Genomic DNA, 20680 nt, shown 5'->3' on the forward strand with positions numbered 1-20680 from the left:
TGATTTCGTTGTTAAATGTTACCGGATAAAGCAAATACCAGCCAGCTGTATAACTTTCCTACTAAAAGAACACACATAATAAGGTCGTTTCAAGTCCCACCCAATATATTTATACCCAAGTACGGTACTTATCAAGTCAGCTAGTGGACCTTTGCAACATAAAGTTGACAATATGAATACTGCCCCTACTTTCATAACAGTCCCATATGCAAACCCAAGCAAGCGAGAAAATCAGCTTTTTCTGTTTTGGAATATATTTTGAAATTGTGACCACTACTTTCAGCATAAAAGAAAAACATTTGATAGAATGTGTTCTAGGTTGTCATAATAAATCGTAAGACCTGAAATTTTCGAAATTGGGTCATTGGTAAGGTCGGGAGCACCATTTTTTTCGTTATGGGACTGTTATGCGAGCATATTTCAAACCTTTTTTAAATCTACTCACATAACAGTCCCATACAGAATATGTTTTTCTCACCAAGCTTCTTTCTAAGACTTAAATTTGATCATTTTTTACCCTTTAAATACAATTTTCATTAAAAGAAACATACTTTTGGAAAAATATCGTTAATTTCGGATTGTAAGTTGAATCTTTTTACGATTTTTTATTGCATCTGATAGTTTTTCGCTTAGGAAGACATTCCTTCCTTCTTACTGATCTGGCTTCAAAAACTAGGGTGCATCATTCGACATCAAGTGAGTTAAATCTTTTTTAAATGATTCAAAGCAATAAATCAAAGACTATTTCGCCGAAAGAAGCATTGAAAAGTAACCAAATTCGTGTATTTCACATATGGGACTGTTATGCGGGTATATTCCATATGGGACAGCCCCAAGTTGATATTTTTTCGAAATTTCTAGAACAAAATCTCTTTTTTTATTGTTTTATATTGAAGCCCTATGTTCAAAATGACGAACTGTCAGGTTAGATGAAAAATGACGAAAATTCATATGGGACTGTTATGCGAGTAGGGACAGAATAACCGTTAGAACTTTTTCGGATCAGAAAAGATTCAGAAATGTTACACTGAATTGTATATTTAATTTACGATTCCACATTTCCCAGGACAATGGTTTTCTCACCACACGGTATCCGATATGCCCGTGCGCATACAGGAGAAATTTTGCCATTTTGCTGATTTCATAGGATACAACCACGGAATTTTCGTGGATATTCCGATATTCTTCACACTGACATTGGACTGAACATGAACCACCGGTCTACACAGTATTTTGTATACAAATTTGCCTCGCGTTAGAGAAATTTTGTAATTTATGTATCTTTGCATATCATAGAACCTTTTTTTTGTTCCCAAATTTTCAATCAAGACTTATTCTATAGTTGAATTATGAAATTGATATAGTCAGCATTCCGTTATGATAATTAATTTAATTGGATTTTACCGTAAACGTCGATTGTTTTTCTTTTTGGAAAATGTACAAATGATTAGCTATCGTTTTGGTCGATGGAAAAGTTTTAGAATTTCGATAGATACTCTCAAAAAAATATTTACTTAACTGAAACTCATCAGACTTATGCTATTGCAGCACAGTGCTTATCCTTTGTTTTAAAAAATTGATTTTATATTTACGTCAGAGAAGTTCTACAAAATGTTTTAAAATTTACCACATCTGGTGTACAGAGTAATAAACATTGCCATCAAAATTAAAGAAATGATGAAAACCTTCCTATAGAAGTCGGTTAGAAATTACATGAACAAAATTGAGAATATCCATCAAAACGGTTGATTTACATTCCATAGTTTAGCTACGACACAATTATTGTACGAAAACTTTTTGAAAACTCTTCAAAAGAGTTGATACATTTATGTTAGATGGCTCCTTCCTAAAAAGAACAATTCGTTTCATAACTTTAAGGAGTACTGACTCTGCTTGGCTTTAAAGTACTGTTTGAAAAATACAAATAAACAATAATCAACTCCGTTCAAAAAAGAAATTCGCTGTTCCACCCACCTTATCTACCGATTACACAAAATCATTCCACGAAGTCAGTCATGAAGTTAAATTTAAAATAATAAATGAAACAACAAGCTAACGTTACTTTAAAAAAAAGTTTATTGTATTGCAGAAATAATTAATAAACATAAAAAAAAACTTAACAATATTCTTAAAAAATATGAACGGCAACAAAACAAATGATGTGATATAAACAAATTAAAACAAATGTATAAAACTGAAGAGTTTGATTCTCTTATTATTATTTTCATTTCAATAGTCGGTAGTTTTAAATAAATTTCTTTCTAACTTTACTCTCGTCTTAAATACAAACTACTTTTCAATTAAATATATGTACTTCCGCATTTGGCTAAAGAATCAAAACAAAAGAGTGGCTATCAGTTTGGAGTAGAGCCTTCCTTGCCCTACCTTCCAGTAAGTCCCATTTAGCGCGTGAATTCATAGCAATTCACTTTTCAAAACTATGAAATAATATGTTCAAATTTTGCTATTGAATTATAAAAATAGGTAATAGGATAATCGCTTTGCTTTACATCATTCGTTCCGCCTCACTTGTGGTTTCCTCTTAATTTCCTTCTCTATATCCCTCCCACTGATACACCCTCATTGTTTCTTCTTAATTGCGACCTTCGAAGTTGGCGGAATCGCTCCGAAAGCACCGACGCCTTTCGCCGACCAACAGGCAAAACATACCCGCACTAAGTGCTGGTACTGATGCCGTCCGCTAATGTTGGCAAGCACATCACTTCCATCTTAGTTTGGTTGATTCGTTTTCGTTGCACCTTCAGCGATCGGTCAGCAGTTGGTCGCAATTAGAAGATCAAGGGTTATTGAGTTTCGTCCACTATCAGCATGATCTGGTGCGTTGCTTCCTGAGTGCTTCGCACACACTCGTTCTGATGAGTGATCCAGTCTTTTCGTTGACAGAATGTCGAACAGTACGGAGTCCTCCGACACAGAGAACATTCGGCTAGGGCCTCTCGATTGCAGTTTGCGCACTGGAAGCGAAAAAAGTGGAAACAATTACAATAATTATTATAGGAAGTATTGTGTATCGATCGACTTTATTAAATTGCAGCTTTGTATATTTGGACCTGATTTTTCACACCGTTTTAAAAGCTCCGTGGGCGTGATTGAGTGCTCATTTATATCACTTTGATATAAATGGGTATACCTTGACGTATAGCAACATTAAATATAGAATAGTGAGAGTATCACAGTTCAGTGTTGCTATAGGCATCAACGGATCACTTCCGACCATAAGTGAAACGGAACCCCTAGATGTCGGTCCCACGGCTTTTAACTAAAGCTCAATCACATGGTCAATCTGGTCCGATCAGAAATGATTGTTTGACCTTTTATGGTAATTTTATGTGCCTTCTTTAATGCTCTTTTTTATTTTTCAGGTCATCCGGAAGTGGAGTTTTTTTTTCATTTTTTTTTTCAAATATATTCAAACAGTTAGAAAATTAGAAAGGAGTAGGTTAACATATGTAAATACCAGTCTCCTCCCCAATGCTCCAGTGGATGTGTATTTGCGGTTTATGAATTACGATGGTTTATTCTTAAATCTAGCTTTTTTCAATCACTGGGGGCTAATTGGATGGAAATGATATTTTGTGGTTTTAGGTTTGTGAAATGCATCTGTCTCCTGTGTTGTTGTGATAGTATTATAGTTCAAAGCAAACAGTTTTGATAATTTTTAAATCTCATTCAAAAGTAGGCATTCAACTTTGTGAGGCAGGTAGGATAGGGCGATGCTCAAACGGTAAGATAGGCTCTTATATCCATATTTTGGTAAATTTGCATGGTTTTGTGATGTTGTGATAAGACTTCTACTATTAATTTGAGCTAGAAATTTTTATAAGTTTTAAATAGGGTTGCCCAGAAGGCTCTCACATCCATATTTTGGTAAAATTGTATGATTCTGTGATATGACAGGAATAATGTAGATTACTTCTTCTATTTATTTGAGCTCGATTTATTATTAGTTTGAGCTAGGCTTCTTTTTAGATATGAAATCTTACAGTTTTAAATTAATTGATCAAACTAATACGTTTTTTTTTTTTGTTTTTTTTGCTCTCCTTTTGCTTCCTTTTTCTCTTTTTCTTCTCTTTTTTTCTCTCTTTATTTTTTAATCGCATGCGGAGCTAAAGTCGTAGGATGACAAGAGGAGCATTGGAGAGCCAGAGGGACGAAGGATACAATATTTCAAAGACGGAGAAGCGATGGGCAACACGAAAGGATCTCCCCGGATCAAACCAACAACCCAATTAACCAAGTCCAGCAAGGACACCCCAAACAGAGCAAGCACTCCAAGCAGCCAAACCCAGCAAGATGACCGACAAGGAGGTGAAAGTTTCGGGTGAGGACGTTCTTATTATCATTTAATTTTTAATGCATAGTAGATAGTTTCGTTGGGATTAATTGAGCGACCTTTCTCAAACCGCCAACGTACTTCCTCCAACTGGTATCATGAGGGGTTAGTTCACTATCTTGCTCTGCTTTAAGTTCATCTTCATCTGAAGTGGACTTAAGGAAGTACAGGGTGGTATAACCAACGTCTCAAGATCGCTTACTATTCTAAGCTGCCTACTCTAAACTTTTACTTCCCTTACCCCTCTACCCACATTTCATTTTCAGCGTCAGCTTCCCACAGCTATTTAAACGCTACAAAAAAAAAAAAAAAAAAAAAAAAAGATTTTTCACACCGTTTTAAAAGCTGTTTCACAGGGGCCTTTTACGGAGTTAAAAAGGTAAAGTGAAATAGTCAGACTATTTTTTTATGTATTCTCTTGTGTTGTGTTCTTTTGAGGCTTACCTTCTTGTTGGCGTGAACCGATCCTGGCGGCAATTGACTATTGATGCTGTTCTGCTCTTCGAGCTGCGTTACGGTCAGGATCGCAGCATCTCGTTCCCGCTGTAATCGCTCCAACTGGCGGTTGTGCACTTCCCGAGCCTCGACGATGCATTTCTTCATCTCTTGCATGGCTTTGGACACCTGCGAACACAGAGCTTTCAGCTTCTCGTAGGGGAGATTCGTTTCCGTTATCACTAAAATTGGGGAAAAAACGTTAACATTTGTTCATACTTAATTAAGCTAAATGACCCACATTGAGTTGACTGATCAACGTATTCCGTAGCACTTTCCATGCCTTCCGTTAGTGCCTGCCATGGTTCGTCTTTGGTGCTGATTGCGAGTTCATTCTCAATTTCTTGCTGCTCTTGTTGCACTACTTTAACGGTGGTTGTTGTCGTGGTTGTGCTCGTGTTGTTGGTGATTATCGGAGTTGCATTGATTGTAGCCGTAGCCTGATGAATCTGCTGCACTTGATGTTGCTGCTGTTGAACTTGTTGAAGTTGTTGTTGCTGCTGCTGCTGCTGTTGTTGCACATGTTGCTGAACTTGCTGCTGTTGTTGCTGAACTTGTTGTTGCTGTTGTTGTTGTTGCTGCTGTTGTTGAGTAGCTTGGTGATGACTGATACTAGCATTCTGTTGGTTGACCGTTGTAGTTGTCGTACTTGTATTGCTACTTATAGTACTGTTCATGTTGTTGATGTGGATGTTATTATTACTGGTATTTGTATTGTTATTTACAATTATTCGCTTTTTCTTCTCCGGGGTCTCAGGATCCATTTGATTGCGCCGGCGACGTTTGTATGGAGTGAACAATCGTACAGGTCCAGTAGCAGCTGGAAAAGCTGTACATTCAGTATTTATTCATAAAACTTATCAGGATATGATATTATTTACTTAAAAATGCAAAATTATGATTGTGTGTAACGGAAAAAACTCAAAAAAAAAAAAATTAAAACAAAGTTTAGTGGAAATTTTTTGCGTCAAACTATAAAATTGTTTCGAATTTGAGTTAACGTATTAGTATTCTTGCCAGTACGCCTTGCTTTCTGGCACGACAATTTAGTTTAGTTAACGTTATTCAACCTTAACCACTGATTCTAGAATGAGAAATACTGGAACATAAGATCTTGCTGCCAAAGCTCTGTAAACTTGAAGTCTGACCCTTGAAAGGTCCTCTTAATTCAAACAGTTATAACCGACCAAGTTATCGATAATACATAGGAACAAAATGTCTTCATGGTCAGCGTTTTTATTGACCATGAATACAATTCTTAGATATCTATGGCAATGACATGTAACTGGTTATTATCATTTGACATTTAGCTCGTTATTGGCTTGATCTACTTATAAAATATAAATTCTATTCTAATCTTTTTTGTTTTTTTATAGATTTTTCAAACCAGTTTGATTATTAGTCTTCTAAAATCTAAATTTTGAATGGTTTCAACCATCTCAAGAGCAAAAAGTAATATAAGATACTTAACAAAACGAAATAAAAAAAAGATTAGTACCATTCTTACCGGACTCGTCATCACAACAAGCTGAACAGGTGCAACTAGTGGCATGCGGTGTCAGTATGCCTTCGTCAATCAGTGCTTGTAGACTTCGGCCTCCGTAACGAATCGATCGTTTCCAGTCTTTGCTCGACCCACGGCCACAAAGGTTTTCAAACTCACTTGGAGTGTACCAGTCGTCCTTGTGTTTGATACAGCGACCGCGGCCCCCGGAACCCAACTTGCTTTTGTACAAATCACCAGTCGTGGTTTTGCATCGTACCGGAAGGACATCTATATTGCTCAGTCTATCGGCAAGACTACTGCCCGTTTCGACGCGGTATTCCGACTGGGACTGTTGATCAACCATCGACTGATCGTCATGGAGGGCACTGACCTGCTGTTGGTCTGTTCCTTGCTGTTGAATCACGATGTGGGTTGGTTTGAGATCACCGCCAAGATCCCCAACCACAGTACTGCCCGATACGAAACCGTTATTATCTACGCAAATCATCGGTTTGAAATGTTGGATTTGATCCGGTGTGAGTACGTTGAAAGTGGTTCCACCTATTAGGGTGCCGACTGGTAAGGAAACCGGCACCTGAACTACCGTATTGCCGGACTGAACATCGGCCGTTACAAGTCGTGTACGTGGGGGTAAGGCAACCTAGGAAAATGGTGATGAGGGAGTTCGGTAAATATTTTCGTTAATATAAAAGAAGTTGGACCTGAACTGATGCTCTATCGTTGAAATAAAATATCATGAAAATTCGAAATGTTAAGCACGTGGTAAAAATGTTCCTTATACATAATTCTAATGCAGCTAGTAAATAATTGTTGATAATTAGTAGTTTTAAAACATTTCTACTGATTGAGGAAATAGCATTCTCGTTAATTTTCAAATGCAAATTTATTTAATTTTGTTTTTTTTTAAATTGAAAACGTGAACTCAATATTTCAAGGTTTATCTGTTTTGTTTTAATATTTTCTACACCGCGTAACATCCGGTGTCCCTCAAGGATCTCACTTAGGGCCCTTCATATTTTTATTGTACCTGAACGACGTAAACCTCGCACTGAGATGTATGCATATTTCCTACGCTGACGATTTTAAACTCTACTTTACCATTCGTACCCCCAAAGATGCAGAGTTTTTACAACTTCAATTGGACGCCTTCTCGAATTGGTGTCGCGAGAACCGTATGGTCCTAAATGCTACAAAATGTTCAATCATATCATTTACAAGGAAGCACTCAACATTTTTCTACGACTACCACATTCAAGGAACACCTCTCACACGTGTCAGCGTAGTTAAAGATCTAGGTGTCATGTTCGACCAACAACTTTCATTCAAAGACCATATCTCATACATTGTTACTAAAGCTTCAAGATGTCTCGGTTTTCTTTTTAGAATAACCAAGCATTTCAGAGACATTCAATGCCTTAAAGTTCTATTCTGTGCACTGGTTCGATCTAACTTAGAGTACTGCTCGGTAGTGTGGAATCCTCGTTACAACAACTCAATTGATCGTATCGAAAAGATTCAACGAAAATTCATACGCTTCGCCCTCCGCAATCTACCATGGAACGATCCTGTCAATCTTCCTGCATACGAAAACAGATGCAATCTTATTGGTCTACAAACACTGTCTTCCCGTCGAGCTCTGTCTGATGCATCTTTTATATCTGACATAATACTGGGTCATATCGACTGTTCCCAAATTTTAGAACTTGTAAATTTCAACAGTAGGCCCAGAAACCTTCGCTCTCAATCTTTCCTAGTTGTTCCGCATGCTTCTACTAATTATGGTCAAAATGCACCTCTCATAAGAACAATCCGAACGTTCAACCGCGTTTCATCAGAATTTGATTTTCATATCTCCCGAAACACACTCAAATGTAAATTCCGTAGAGCTCTTTCATAATTATAGTTTTAAGAGAAAATTGTATTAATTGTATTGTGTGATAAATTTAAGTACTCGATGTATCATTTAGATTTAAATTGTAATCTGTTGATGCAAAAGATGAGGGTTTTTACGCCAATATGAGACGGATTCAATCTTTTTCATATGGGCTTTTTCCCCTCCAATAAAGATAAAGAATAAAGAACACCAGTAATAAAAGTATTCGAATTTCTGTAATAAATTATTGACATTTAAATTTTGTCAAATCTGTGGTTCAGTTCAGGTATTCAAAAAACGAAAACGAAAATTCCTATTAGAACCTATTCAAAAGAGAACAAAACAAAAACAAATGTTTTCCGATGTGCATGGGTATACGTTGCGTGGCATCGGATCGGCTAACAGCATGGTCGCACCTTCGGGATAATAAAACCGAATTATTCCATCGCTTCGGAACTTCGGTCTGTTTATTTATCGCCATTCATAAACGCCGAGCAGAAAAGACGACCACGACCAGCCCATCAAATCAACAGACAAATCTACGGACAAACCAGGACCATCAGCTCAGAATATTTCATTCGTTGTGTCAGTCTGTTGCCATCGTCACATCGCCGAATACCTGACGATAAGACAGCAGATGATTTTGCTTGTTGGTCAAACGGCCGCCGTGATATCTGCCTAACGTAGCTCGTTGGATAAGAAATTTTCCTTTGCTGTTGCAGCTATTAAAGATGATAATAAGCAAAATTGGAAGGTGTTTGAAACAGCCAAAATATAAACAGAAATACATACTGTAAAAGATAAACGTTTGTTTTTTTTGCGACTTCCAGTTTCGGGTAACGCACAAGTCGAAAAATCCCGAATGGGAGATCGCGGACGACCTTGCATTCGCGTTTGTCCAACACATGGCCACGAACGACGCGTAGAGGAATAAATTACTTTACGGATCGGATCGGGTTGCTAACGAACGACAGCAGAAAGCTTGAACACCTCGTTCGTCGTTTTTTGGATTTGTATTCTATACTGCACGCATACTTTCCAATCCAACCTCGTCTCCTGCTCTAGGAGGATTGAAAAAGTCCCATTGACAAGTCTTCTTCTTCTTCTTCTTCTTTTCTAATTTATGGCGAGTTCGCGTTGTGTTTACGAACTATACTGCCAAGTCTTGTCGCATAACGTGAAAGGGGAAGTTTATGTTGGGCAGTTTTTCGCCTCTTTTAAGTTACTGTGTTACGAAAGTTGTTGGTTTTTCAGAATTGAAATGGCAGTTGCATATTTACTTTTCAAAGATATCGGATTGGTATAGGATCTCAGTGACTTAGAGAGAAATATTGTTAAGCTTAATAAATCTAGCAATTTCTAGGTATCTTTTCCTGTTTGCGTTGGTGAGGAGAGAAACTAAATCGTCATGAAGTATTAAGCTCGGAAAGTTGTTCCTGGAGAGAGTATGTTTGAAGCATCTAAATAGCGTATGTTCTATATTTTCTGTCGTGTTACAAATTTCACATTTGTCATTGTCGGTTAGTTTCCAGTGATATAGTTTTTGTTTATCTAGAGTATGGAAGGTTCTTAGTCTTCCGATGGCTATTATTTGTTGCAAACCCAGATCAAGGTTTGAGAACCAAGGTTTTAATGTTGGATTTTGTAGAATTTTAAAATGATCTTTTCCTTTACTTAGAGATATGTTTTTGTATTCCTCTTGCCATTCTTGTAAGGATTCTTTTTTCGCTAAAATTAAAGCATCGTTTAAGGGGATTTGAGTGTGGATCATCTGTTCGTTAGAACATCCTTGTTTCGATAACTGATCAGCGATTTCATTACCGTATATGTTTGAGTGTCCTGGCACCCATTGGAGTTTTATTGTTTTATCAGTATTTAATAATTTTGTAAGTATTTCATTTACTATGAAGTTATCTCTAATGTTAAAATTTTTAAGGGATTGTAAGCCTGATTTTGAATCTGTACAAATGAGAAATTTGTTTCCTGGTTCAATTATAATTTTATCAATGGCTATATTTATTGCAATCAATTCAATATTCATGATTGACAGTTCATTGTTTAAATTGACAAGTCTGGTCGTAAACGTCTTTCTACTTTCGACTTGACAGCATCTCTGAATGGACTTGGCCAAAGGACAAAAGTTAGTTGTGTTTCGACAGTATTGCCAGCTGCGAAATTCGCAAGGATTATTGAGTCGTCGGTACATCTATAATAGGACAAAATCTAAAATTCACTAAAATCATCCTAATAATCTTGATAATAAGTATTCGTAATTAATATTGTTATTTGCTTATAATAATCTTTTTTCTTTAATTGCTTTTCAAATAGAATTTCAATCAGGAGATTAATTAAAAAATAGTAAACATTCGAAAAAATAACACTAAATCCATTTCAGTTAGCTTTAACTTCAAGGCACATAAAGGTATTATTCGAACTTTAAATATTTAGGGAATTCGATAAATTATGTACATAAATTTTCTCCCATTTTTATGTTAAGAATAGTGTTATGATGGCAACACTGGCTTTGGTGCTTTTTAAAGTGAAAAGGAATGTTTCGCCTCGACAGGAATGACCCGAATCGATCTTCGGCTTGGCTTCGTACTGGTGGCACAAGTATTGGTATGTTTGTTCACTCACACAACAGCGCCGATGCCCCGTTATTACGGAACACCATTTATCCACGTACAACTTTTTCAGTTCTTTTCACCCCAATTGGAAGAAGAAATACTGACACAAGGAAACAAAATTGCACAAACCCTCGATCTCCGATCGTCTTTAAAACCATCGGAAATCCCGTTTTTAAAACATCAGAAAATATTCCGGAGGTATCTATATCGATGGGATCGGTGGCTTTCAAGGATAGAGCACTCAAAAATAAAAATCAACCAGCGTAAAAGTTTGCCCGATTGGGCTGGCTGATTGATTTTTCCTTCCTTTCTCTGACACTGAATGCATTCGTGTGTACAATTCGACCATTGATTACCTCATCGCCATTTTCAAGTTTGACATGTTCTTCGGCTTCGTCGGAAAGTTCCGGAATTTCCGAGTCCATGTTTCTAACTTTCGGGTTTCGGGAACACCACGCGAACTGTCCCGGAGTTTGTTGTCTACGATTCGCTGCTGCTGGCGGAAATTTAATTGCCTCCCGATCGCGGAGCGCGCGGATAGAAATGTCCGAGAAAACGACGACCCGACCTCGCGACGACGTCGACAACTTTACGAATCGAAATGGAATAAAGCAATCTAGCTCTACAGCTCTACACAGCACAGAGCAAGAGCGCAGCTTTTACAGTTCCACAGATATAACGAGACAAATGGAGAGCTTTCGTGTTGTGTTCTTGAATGAGCACACACACTTTCAAAGATCGTTAATATATATACACGAATGCCAGGTAAGGAAGTGTTAGTGAAATGGATGCGTATGCGCTGCCAATTTCGTGTCGAAAGCCGAGCCGAACTTTTGTTATTGATTATGAAAGCCATACACTTCCAAGACGATTGACAAGTAACGAAAGCATAATACAGCACTCGCTCGTTAATCGGACAATGTTGAGATGGGATGTGGCAGGGTGCGAAAACGTTCGATTACCGAGAGTGCCGCGTTTTTGAGTTATTGATAAAATAGAGTTTTTTCACTTTCATTTCCACTTGAACTGTGAACCGGGCTTAACGAGCAAGTATTGAAAAAATAATAAAATTTTCAAACACCATTTCAAAAAAGACTACAGAATTTAAAATTCTTGTTTAAAAGCAAAGTTCATCGAAACACCGGAATATCGGAAGTGCAAAAGGAATTAATTTACAACGTTTTGGTGATGAGTCGAAATTCCCACTTGGTCGTAAAGAAATGCGCCTACAAATAGGCTCGGACGTTAGCATACGTTTGCTAAGCAGCGTGGCAGCGTGATTGTACCAGTTGAAAACGCCGTTGTTTCTTCAGTCTACAGAAAGGCGTAATTGAATATAAAGTGGTCTCAAATTGGCGAAAAACATACGAGGGTTGGATGCGGTTAAGAGGGCGAGACGAACCGAAATTATGACAGCTGACTATTGGCTAGCTGGGAAATAGGGATTCCAAGTGTTGAAGATAAAAAATCAGGGCAATTTGAAAAAAGTCGGTTTAGGTACTGGAACATGATTGTTTTGCATCACGCGTTTTCCAACATTGAAATTTCATTCATCCAAACATTTATTTTTATTATTTGAGCAAGTAAATTTTTTTGTAGTTTTTTGTTACGCCTAAATGTATGCAACATCCTCTTGTTCAGAATAAATGTAAAAACTAGTTTCAACAGAACCAAAAATTATTGCAATCGGTGTTTTTATGCGTAATGGCCTTTATGACATAAACAAATGATCAAAAACTATAAATTATCATACCTTTTCATTAAACTTTTTATAGAAAACAACGTGTTTTCCCAGTTGACCCTTTTTTAAGTAGGGGAGAGTAGGGATACTTGATCCCCTTTTCTTATTTTCACCATATCTTTTTAGAAAAATTTAGCAACTCGCCGACTTTGACATTTTCTGACAGCTTGTAACTTCAAGTTTCTATGCTCCAAAAATTAGAACGATACTTGAACCCGTTGATGAACTAGAAGCATTTTCGTGGGAGTAAAAAAATTGCGATTTTTCTGAAGTAAGGGGAGACTTAATCCTCTATTGAAGGAGACTTGATCTTTTATTCAGAAAGCCCTAATCTATATATAAATATATATAGTTCATTAGGATGTTCATTAGGACCAGGAATGATGAAAAATGTTTTCAGAATTTCGGTTGACCCCTTCTGGAGGGGGTCGTCCATACAAGACAAATTTTGTTTTCGCGTTATTTGCGTCATTTTTCGTCGGATCGCGATGAAAATTTGCACACGAAAGTTTTGAAAGATAAGAAATCGATTTCAGGTATTGAATTTGAGGTCGGGGGTCGGCAAAAGGGGTCGCCCATATAACCTATTCAATATTTTTGTGATATTGACGTTATTATTCATCGGATTGAGAAGAAAATTTGCATTGGGATGTTTTTACGGACGGGTAATCAATTGTCGGTATCAAATTTTTTGTAAGGGGTCAGCCAAAGGGGTCGTCCGTATCCCCTGTTCGCTATTTTTGCGATATTGACGTTATTATACATCGGATCCAGATGAAAATTGGTACACAAGAGTTTCGAATGACAAGCAATCGTTTTCAGATATCGAATTTAGTGTAAGGGGTCGGCAAAAAGGGGTCGTCCATATTAACTTTTCAATATATTTCTGATATTGACGTTATTATACATCGGATTGAGGTGAAAATTTTTAAGGACGAACAATTATTCCAATTATCCAATTTTGGGTCAGGGGTCGGCCAAACTCCATATTAACTTTTCACTGTTTTTTGCGATATTGACGTTATTATGCAATGGATTGTTTTGAAAATTTGCATACGGGAGATTTGAGGGAAGGGAATCAAATTTCGTAAAAGAGGCAACGATCTGCAATGATCGAGTCGAAATTTATACACGGGGGTTGGGACGGTCAATTGATTTCTGATTTCAATGCTTATATCAAAGGACAAAAAAGAGGGTCTTTCATATTAACTGTTAAATTTGTTTCAGCAACAATAACGTGAGTTTGTATCGCATCAAGACGAAAATTCATTTACAAGTTTTTTTTGGCACGGTCAATTGATTCCTGATTTCAAATTTAGTAGCAAACGACAGAAAAAGTGAACGAACATATGTATAACGTGTTCCACATTTTGCTGATTGTTGATTGCTCAACAATGCATTCGAAAATGTGTCTGGAAAATGCCTGACAATTGACATTCATTCATATTCATATTCTAAATTGAAAGCGAAACGGAGTTCGCATGGGATCAGCTAGTCCTTGTATAAAAATCAAACAAAACCCCAAGATAGAATGTTAATTGACTATTTTGGTCATGTTTGTTCTCATTTCACAATTTATAGCAGACATAAGAAGAAAATTCTATAACTTTGTCTCAACGCTAATAACATTGCATACTTAAAGGCGCTATTTTTTATAATTAAAAGAAAATTAATTATTTTTGCTCTTTTCTTCAAACAATTGTTTGATAAATATTAGTTTTTGGATAAATATTAGTAATTTCGTAATCAGCAATCATAACGATCAATTCAGAAAAGGAATATGCCGTTTGGAAGGGGGATCAATTGTACCCATAATCAACATTTTAGAAAACTTTTTCTGAAAAAAAGTTGAGAGTTTTCCATTGCTTTGAAAATATGGCACTATGAAGTTCATTTTACGCTCGAATGATTGATACATTGGAACAAATATTTTTTTCATAATTTTCCCATGTAAGGAACATTTTAAAGTGATGAAAAAAGATCTTCAAGTTACATTTTGTGAAGTTTTTCAAACAAAGTTCAATTACTCATACAATTATTTTGTTAAAAAAATTTTAAACTACAAGCATTGTTATTTTGCTCATTTTGGCACATTTTTCTAGAACATTTGATCTTTGTAAAACATTCCAGTTTCCAGTTTCTGTGATATAGCTAAGGAATAAAGTATCCCCAGGGATCAAGTATCCTCATTCTCCCCTATAGTGAAAATCGAATGTTTAAAAAAAAAAATTAAAAACCAATTTTTTTCTGACTACGTCAATTTGATGATCCATACTAATCTTAAAACTTTGGATGCATAGATATAAGAGGTATGATTATCTGTGGACGTAAGTTTTTTATGAGCCATTGAAGTTGGAAAGTATTACATGTTACGGTATCAATGCGTTTTCATGTGCTATTTTATGATTTTCGTTGAAAAATGATATACATGTTATGCGCGTTTGAAATAAGGTTTTTTACTTAAAAAATCAGACCTCAAATTTCGATATTTTTTAATAATAAATCCAGGATCCAGAAATAAATTTCGATTTCATTGTTCAAACTAAAAATCGACACAATTAGATCAATAATTCATCTTTTTTTGAATGAAGAAACCAAACAGAATAAGATCCAGAGTTTGGTTATGTGAATTCAAAATGTTGAAGTTGTGATTGAAGCATAGCTTAATAAACTAATTATAAAATTGCTATTGAAACATCTATAGGGCACGTGCAACTTTGATAACACAAAGCAACAAAATTCTTGAAAAAAAGGAAGCTTGGAAGCGGAAATTTAAAATTTGTCACTGTATTGTGTTTTGACTCAAAAAAAAAAAGCAAAAGTGTACAGTATCAAAAAGATTTAGAAAAAAAGGTTCTAACTTCACGATCAATTTTTCTGAAGACTGTGAGTAATTTACCGTGACTTCTGGACGACAAAGTAATTGAATTTAAAAAAAAATGTTAAATTTTTTTTTTCAAATCGTTGTTTTTTTGGAACAAAATTTGTATCGTTTTTTCGAGAATTTTCCACTTAGATTATGTAGTTTTCTGACAAAAATCTGACATAAAAAATCGAGTTGAGGACGCAAAAATTTTCCAAAATCAGTTTGCCTATGTTTTATTTTTCCCTTGTGGATTAACACTTTCCCGTTATCAGTCGATTATTTTTTCGGCAACAAGGCTATTTCATTTGTTTCAGTACAATTAAAATTGAAAATTTTGTATAATAACCTGAAATTCAAGAGCAAATCAATTAAAATTGGAAATTTTGCATTATAAACTGAAGTTCCAGAGCAAATCAATTAAAATTAAGTTCTAAAAGCTTCATACTTCAGTATCTGATTTTGATAATCATATTTTCAACTAAATTTATATTTAGAATGTTTATTTTTTATTTTTAAAAATTTGAAAATTCAAAACCAGAATTTTGTGGAGGAATTCTGAAGATTGTGTTTCTACGTGGAAAATAATATTACGAAATTTCCAAATCACTATTCAGTGAATTAATCCAATGAAATATTTAATCACCGTTAATCAGTTCGGAATTCATAGCAATAATTAATTTAAACTTATCTCAAAACCTATACTTTTTGTTTGGCCTAACACTAATAATCAGAAGCTCAACAACGTGTGGATAATTTTCGTTTGTAAACTGACATTTATAACAAGAAATTCTTTTAAGATTTTTGAAAGTGAAAATTTAAAACTACCAGTTATACAAATAATGACAATTTTCTTTTAATTAACTTTTTTTGCAGTGAATATTATGGATTTGCTGGTTGTTCTATAAATATTGAAAAAGTATGTTAAAAGATTTCATTATTCTTCTCTTGATTCATATTTTTCGAAATACATTTGATTTTGTTCAGTGAAATTGAAGTGGGGGAGGAGTAGCAGTATGCAGCTTATATTGTACTTATATGAAAGTGGCAATCCTCAGCCTGGTATTTTTTTTAATATTACACGTTCTGTAACAAACGGATATTTTGAGGAAATTTTAATGAAAATTAAAGTCAAAATGATCCTTGGAACTTCTTAAAATATTCGTCAAAACGGTTTGCGCTTTTCAGCACAGTTTTAAAATAAATCAACATCTTTAATATTTAAAAATGTCCCTTCGTGAGGCTAGAAACTTCACGAAAACAAGAGGTGATAGACAAAATCTGACAAATGCGTCGTATTCAAGACGTCAATATCATTACAAATAAGCTCGAGAACTGATCATGCAAATTGATCCAAATTTGAGATGGGAGTGTATTTCGGTACAAAGTATATTTTCATGATGGTTTGGAACCCCTTTCTTTTTTCAGTGGATTTTTCACCAAATGAAACCAAATTTGGCGAGATATAAAGGGGGAAAGCGAGCTTTAAACATTTTTTTTTGGAAATTAATCGAGCAAATGAAACAAAATTTGTTATCAAAGAGTATTTCAGTATTTGATAAAAAAATTTTCTCATGAAGATGCCAAAATGCGCCAAATTACGTCAACTTTCCAATACACTTTTCAAAAATTTACTACGGTGAAACAATTTTGAAAAAGTGGAAAAACTTGGTAGGAACAGTTTATTGGCCGGAAATGAATCCTGATATCGAGGATTTGGTTAAGTCCTGTGATATTTGTTTATCTATGACAATCGTATGTTAAATCTCGTGAAACTTTTGTTTGGATTCCAACTTCACGTCCTTTTAGTAGGCTTTTTTTTCTATTTTCAGAAGAAAACATTGCTTTACTTTATGACATTTCTCGCCGTCTCAGTGGTGCATGAGCTCACCGAAAGCTCCAAGGCAGCAGATCTCAAAATCAATGTCGGAAACTGCAAGTCGATGAAGATCAACACAGGAAATCCCTCCAGTTTCATGGTAGCTGGGCAACAGGTCGAGAAAGTGGAGTGAGGAACTGCATCGCCGGTGTCATCAAAGGGCGCTAGAAATCGAGATTCGGGAACGGAAGTGGAGATGGATTGGGCACACGTTGCAAAAGATGAGAACGAGATTTGCAGAGAGGCGCTTGAATGGAATCCAGAAGGACATCGAAGAAGATGCAGACCCAGAAACTCGTGGCGGCGAAGCCTAGCCCCTGAAATACGAACTGTCGACGAGAGTCTTGCAATGGATGGTAACAATGGAGGTCTTTTACCACAGCCCTATGCACCGGGGGAACATTAAATAAGTAAGTAAGTAAGTAAGAAGAAAACATTCTTATTAATAAGGAGTGTATCCGAAAAAAATGCAACACTTTGTTTTGTGAATAACTGTTGAATGCATGGATGGAAATTGATGAAATTTCTGTGAATCTACCTAGTTGTGTAATGTGTACGTGTACGAAATTTGGCGATAATCTGTCAAGTGGTTTTTAATATATCGCCAAATGATGAAGTTCATTGACTAAATTTTTTGGGCAGGATCGAGAAAAATATCCAGAGAAGTTCCATCGGGAGATCCAAAACTGCTGGAAATAAATTATTCGACAAAAGTTTACATGGTTAATTGTTTAAGAAGTCCTCAAGGATCCAATAGAGAGCGAAAGTTTGAATAAAAGTGAAAATGATTGATTCCATGAAGTTAAGGAATGTGAGAGGGGTTTTCAAGCTTAATCCGGAAATATTAATAGAGCAAGTGATAAAAAAGTTATTTTTTTTTATTGTTCGGGTTTCTGACTAATAAACTTGCCTGGCTTTATTTCTACAAGGTAGAAAAGCTGCCCGCTGGTAGAATAAACAAAAAAACGGGACTGCTAGTGGGGAGATATTTTGAAAAACTTCGTAATGGACAGCAAAAAGAACTCTTTAGAGGTCAACTGGCACGTTTCCAACCAGAAACTTTTCGTTTACAAGTCTCGCCTGTGTTTCTCGGAGATAAACAAGGAGAAAAAATTGAAAAATTTAATGTCTAGTACTTGGGGGCGTCAACCATCTGTGGAAACTGTAAATCAGTTAGTGTTTCATAACGATTGACACGATGAATGGCTAAAAATATAAAGAAGACAGCCCCGAAATGCGACCGCTTTCTTCGCAAAGCTCTTCAATAGGTCCCACAAAATTTATACTGTGTTTAAGTTGGATCTAGAATCGTTCTATTACGCAAAAACTGTGATGGAGTTATTAAAAGCCAAACAATTAGTTTTTGTGCCGAAGGAGGACAATCGACTAAATTACTCCGCGGAGGAAAATCCCAGAAAAAAAGAAAAAAATCGGCTAAATTTGTTATAATTTCGACCAAATTCAAAATTTTGAGTAATTTTGAAGGTCAAGCTACAGGAAACAGAAAACGTAATAAAAAAATGCCTTGATTTGAAAAAAGGATGGTTAACAGTATGCATTATAGATTTTTTTTTTTATAAGGCCGGAACAAATTTCAAATTCTTCTTTTGTCACTCGGAGTTGAAACATGGCGAGGGGGGGGACAATAAAAAATAATGTGAAAAACAAATAAATTGGAAGAAATTGCACGAAAGCTTATATGCAACCAAATAGCATACTATATCATTGCATAAAACCTATAAATCAAGTATTTTTTTTATAGAAAAATTCAATAAAATCAAGAATATAAAATGTGAATTAACTTCCATCTTCCAAAATTTGGTTTTTGGTCTTGTAATCTACCGAATATTTGAAATTTTATTTGAAATTTACTTAAAATACTTCAAACTTTATTTATTCCCGGGATTCGGGATTTTGGAAATTTCGAAGGGGGGGGGGGGAGGGGGTGACAAAAGAAGAAATTGATATTTGTTCCAGCCTAATTCGTTTATTTGAAACGGCTCATACCGAAGGTTTTAAGGAGCCAAAGTCAGTTTTTTTTGTTATTTACAATTCATTGTTAACAACTAGAATAGATATAGGGAAAATAGTAAAGGATTGGTCAGAGACGGAGGTTGATAGCTTTTAAGAAGAGGTAGATTTCGAACATGTAATCAAGGTCTATCGCGGCTAATACATCTCTTACTGGGGTGTAGGGTGGTTTCCCTCGGGCCCAAAGGGAGTCCAATAAATCCGCTCTGGCGGCTAGATGGACCTCACATGACCAAACGATATGCTCGATGTCGTGGTAACCTTGGCCACGGCCACACAAATTGCTGCCAGCAATATTTAAACGATAGAGTACCGCATCCATGGAATAATGATTGGACATGAGACGGGAGAATATACGAATAAAGTCCCGACTCAGGTCCAACCTATTAAACCAGGGTTTGAGGCCTACCTTTGGAATAATCGAGTGGAACCAACATTATAGATGGCTATCTCAAAAACTGCCGACAGCTGCATGCCGAGTGTGGCCGAACGTGGTGTGACTGGGTGCCTTGGTACCAGTACTCAGTCGCAAGACGGAAGGGTCGTCACGTGTATCGGGAAGTTGCGAACCCGATATGCGGGGCGATCAAAAGTGTTCGAGCTGGTGTTGATCGGTCTGCTTTTTGGGGAGGTTCCTGGCCCCGATTAGCGGATATGATTGGCAGACGACGGGCAGATAAGAGGGTCTCGTGCCGGAAACATGTGGTGCCCAGACCTCAAGTCTTACGAGGAGAGGTCGGGCCTCAGACTCAAAGAGTTGGGAGAACACATTAAGTGAGGTGGGTATCTCCAGATTCGAGGAGAGGAGTAGCTGCTCGTCTCGAGTTGGTTCAAGAGACGGAACGAAAGAGAAGAGGCGAGCTGTTCTCGTCTTGAATTGGGTCGAGCGAGAGGGTCACGAAGAGAGGCGCCGAACCTAACGCCTCAAATTATGACAAGAGGCCGAATGTGGACCTCGAGTCACGAGTAGCGGCGAACGGTTAGCTGTCCCGTGAGTAGAGTAAAGCATGGATCACGATGAATCTGGACGCACTGTTTATTATACCATTGTCAAATCAACCGTGTGCAGCGTTCTCAAACGTTTCTGTGAGATGCATACTATCGATTGGCAGCTTCATACCAAGCGTCATAGCGGAATTAAGGATCGGAAACTGCATTTGAAGGTGTTGAGAACAATCAAGGCAAACACAGGGTAGTCGGACTACGACATCGCCAAGAAATTCAACGCCGACCGGTGCACCGTCAGAAGGATTCGTTGCGCGAAGGAATACGATCCTATCGGGCCATTGAAGCAGAATTTAGTTAGCAGC

The 20680-nt window shown here is 36.5% G+C and overlaps 1 protein-coding gene across 4 annotated transcripts; it reads right to left on the reverse strand.

Moving 5' to 3' along the window:
* Nucleotides 1-1022: 1022 nt before the first annotated feature.
* On the reverse strand, nucleotides 1023-11473 carry LOC129755257 (deformed epidermal autoregulatory factor 1-like). Of its 4 annotated transcripts, none has more exons than XM_055751648.1 (5): nucleotides 11213-11473; nucleotides 6357-6996; nucleotides 5091-5678; nucleotides 4799-5031; nucleotides 1023-2975 (listed from the first exon to the last, which is right to left on the reverse strand). In XM_055751648.1, the coding sequence occupies exons 1-5, from the start codon at nucleotides 11279-11281 to the stop codon at nucleotides 2805-2807; spliced, it is 1701 nt and encodes a 566-aa protein (XP_055607623.1). In that variant the 5' UTR covers nucleotides 11282-11473; the 3' UTR covers nucleotides 1023-2804. The 4 variants fall into 4 exon arrangements, with proteins under 4 accessions (XP_055607623.1, XP_055607624.1, XP_055607622.1 ...); XM_055751649.1 differs by having other exon boundaries at nucleotides 5091-5669; nucleotides 11213-11472; XM_055751647.1 differs by having other exon boundaries at nucleotides 5091-5669; nucleotides 6348-6996; nucleotides 11213-11472.
* Nucleotides 11474-20680: the final 9207 nt, after the last annotated feature.

This window comes from Uranotaenia lowii, chromosome 3 (assembly GCF_029784155.1).
Source record: "Uranotaenia lowii strain MFRU-FL chromosome 3, ASM2978415v1, whole genome shotgun sequence".
NCBI classification, from domain to species: Eukaryota; Metazoa; Arthropoda; class Insecta; order Diptera; family Culicidae; genus Uranotaenia; species Uranotaenia lowii.

Bases quoted from the DNA above. Each gene is read 5' to 3' on its own strand.
- LOC129755257 (XM_055751645.1), bottom strand. From the start codon at position 11,281: ATGGACTCGGAAATTCCGGAACTTTCCGACGAAGCCGAAGAACATGTC. The intron at 6,997-11,212 runs GTAATCAATGGT...CCATTTTCCTAG, and splicing joins AACTTGAAAATGGCGATGAG to GTTGCCTTACCCCCACGTAC. The intron at 5,679-6,347 runs GTACTAATCTTT...CTGAATGTACAG, and splicing joins TGACGAGTCCGGTAAGAATG to CTTTTCCAGCTGCTACTGGA.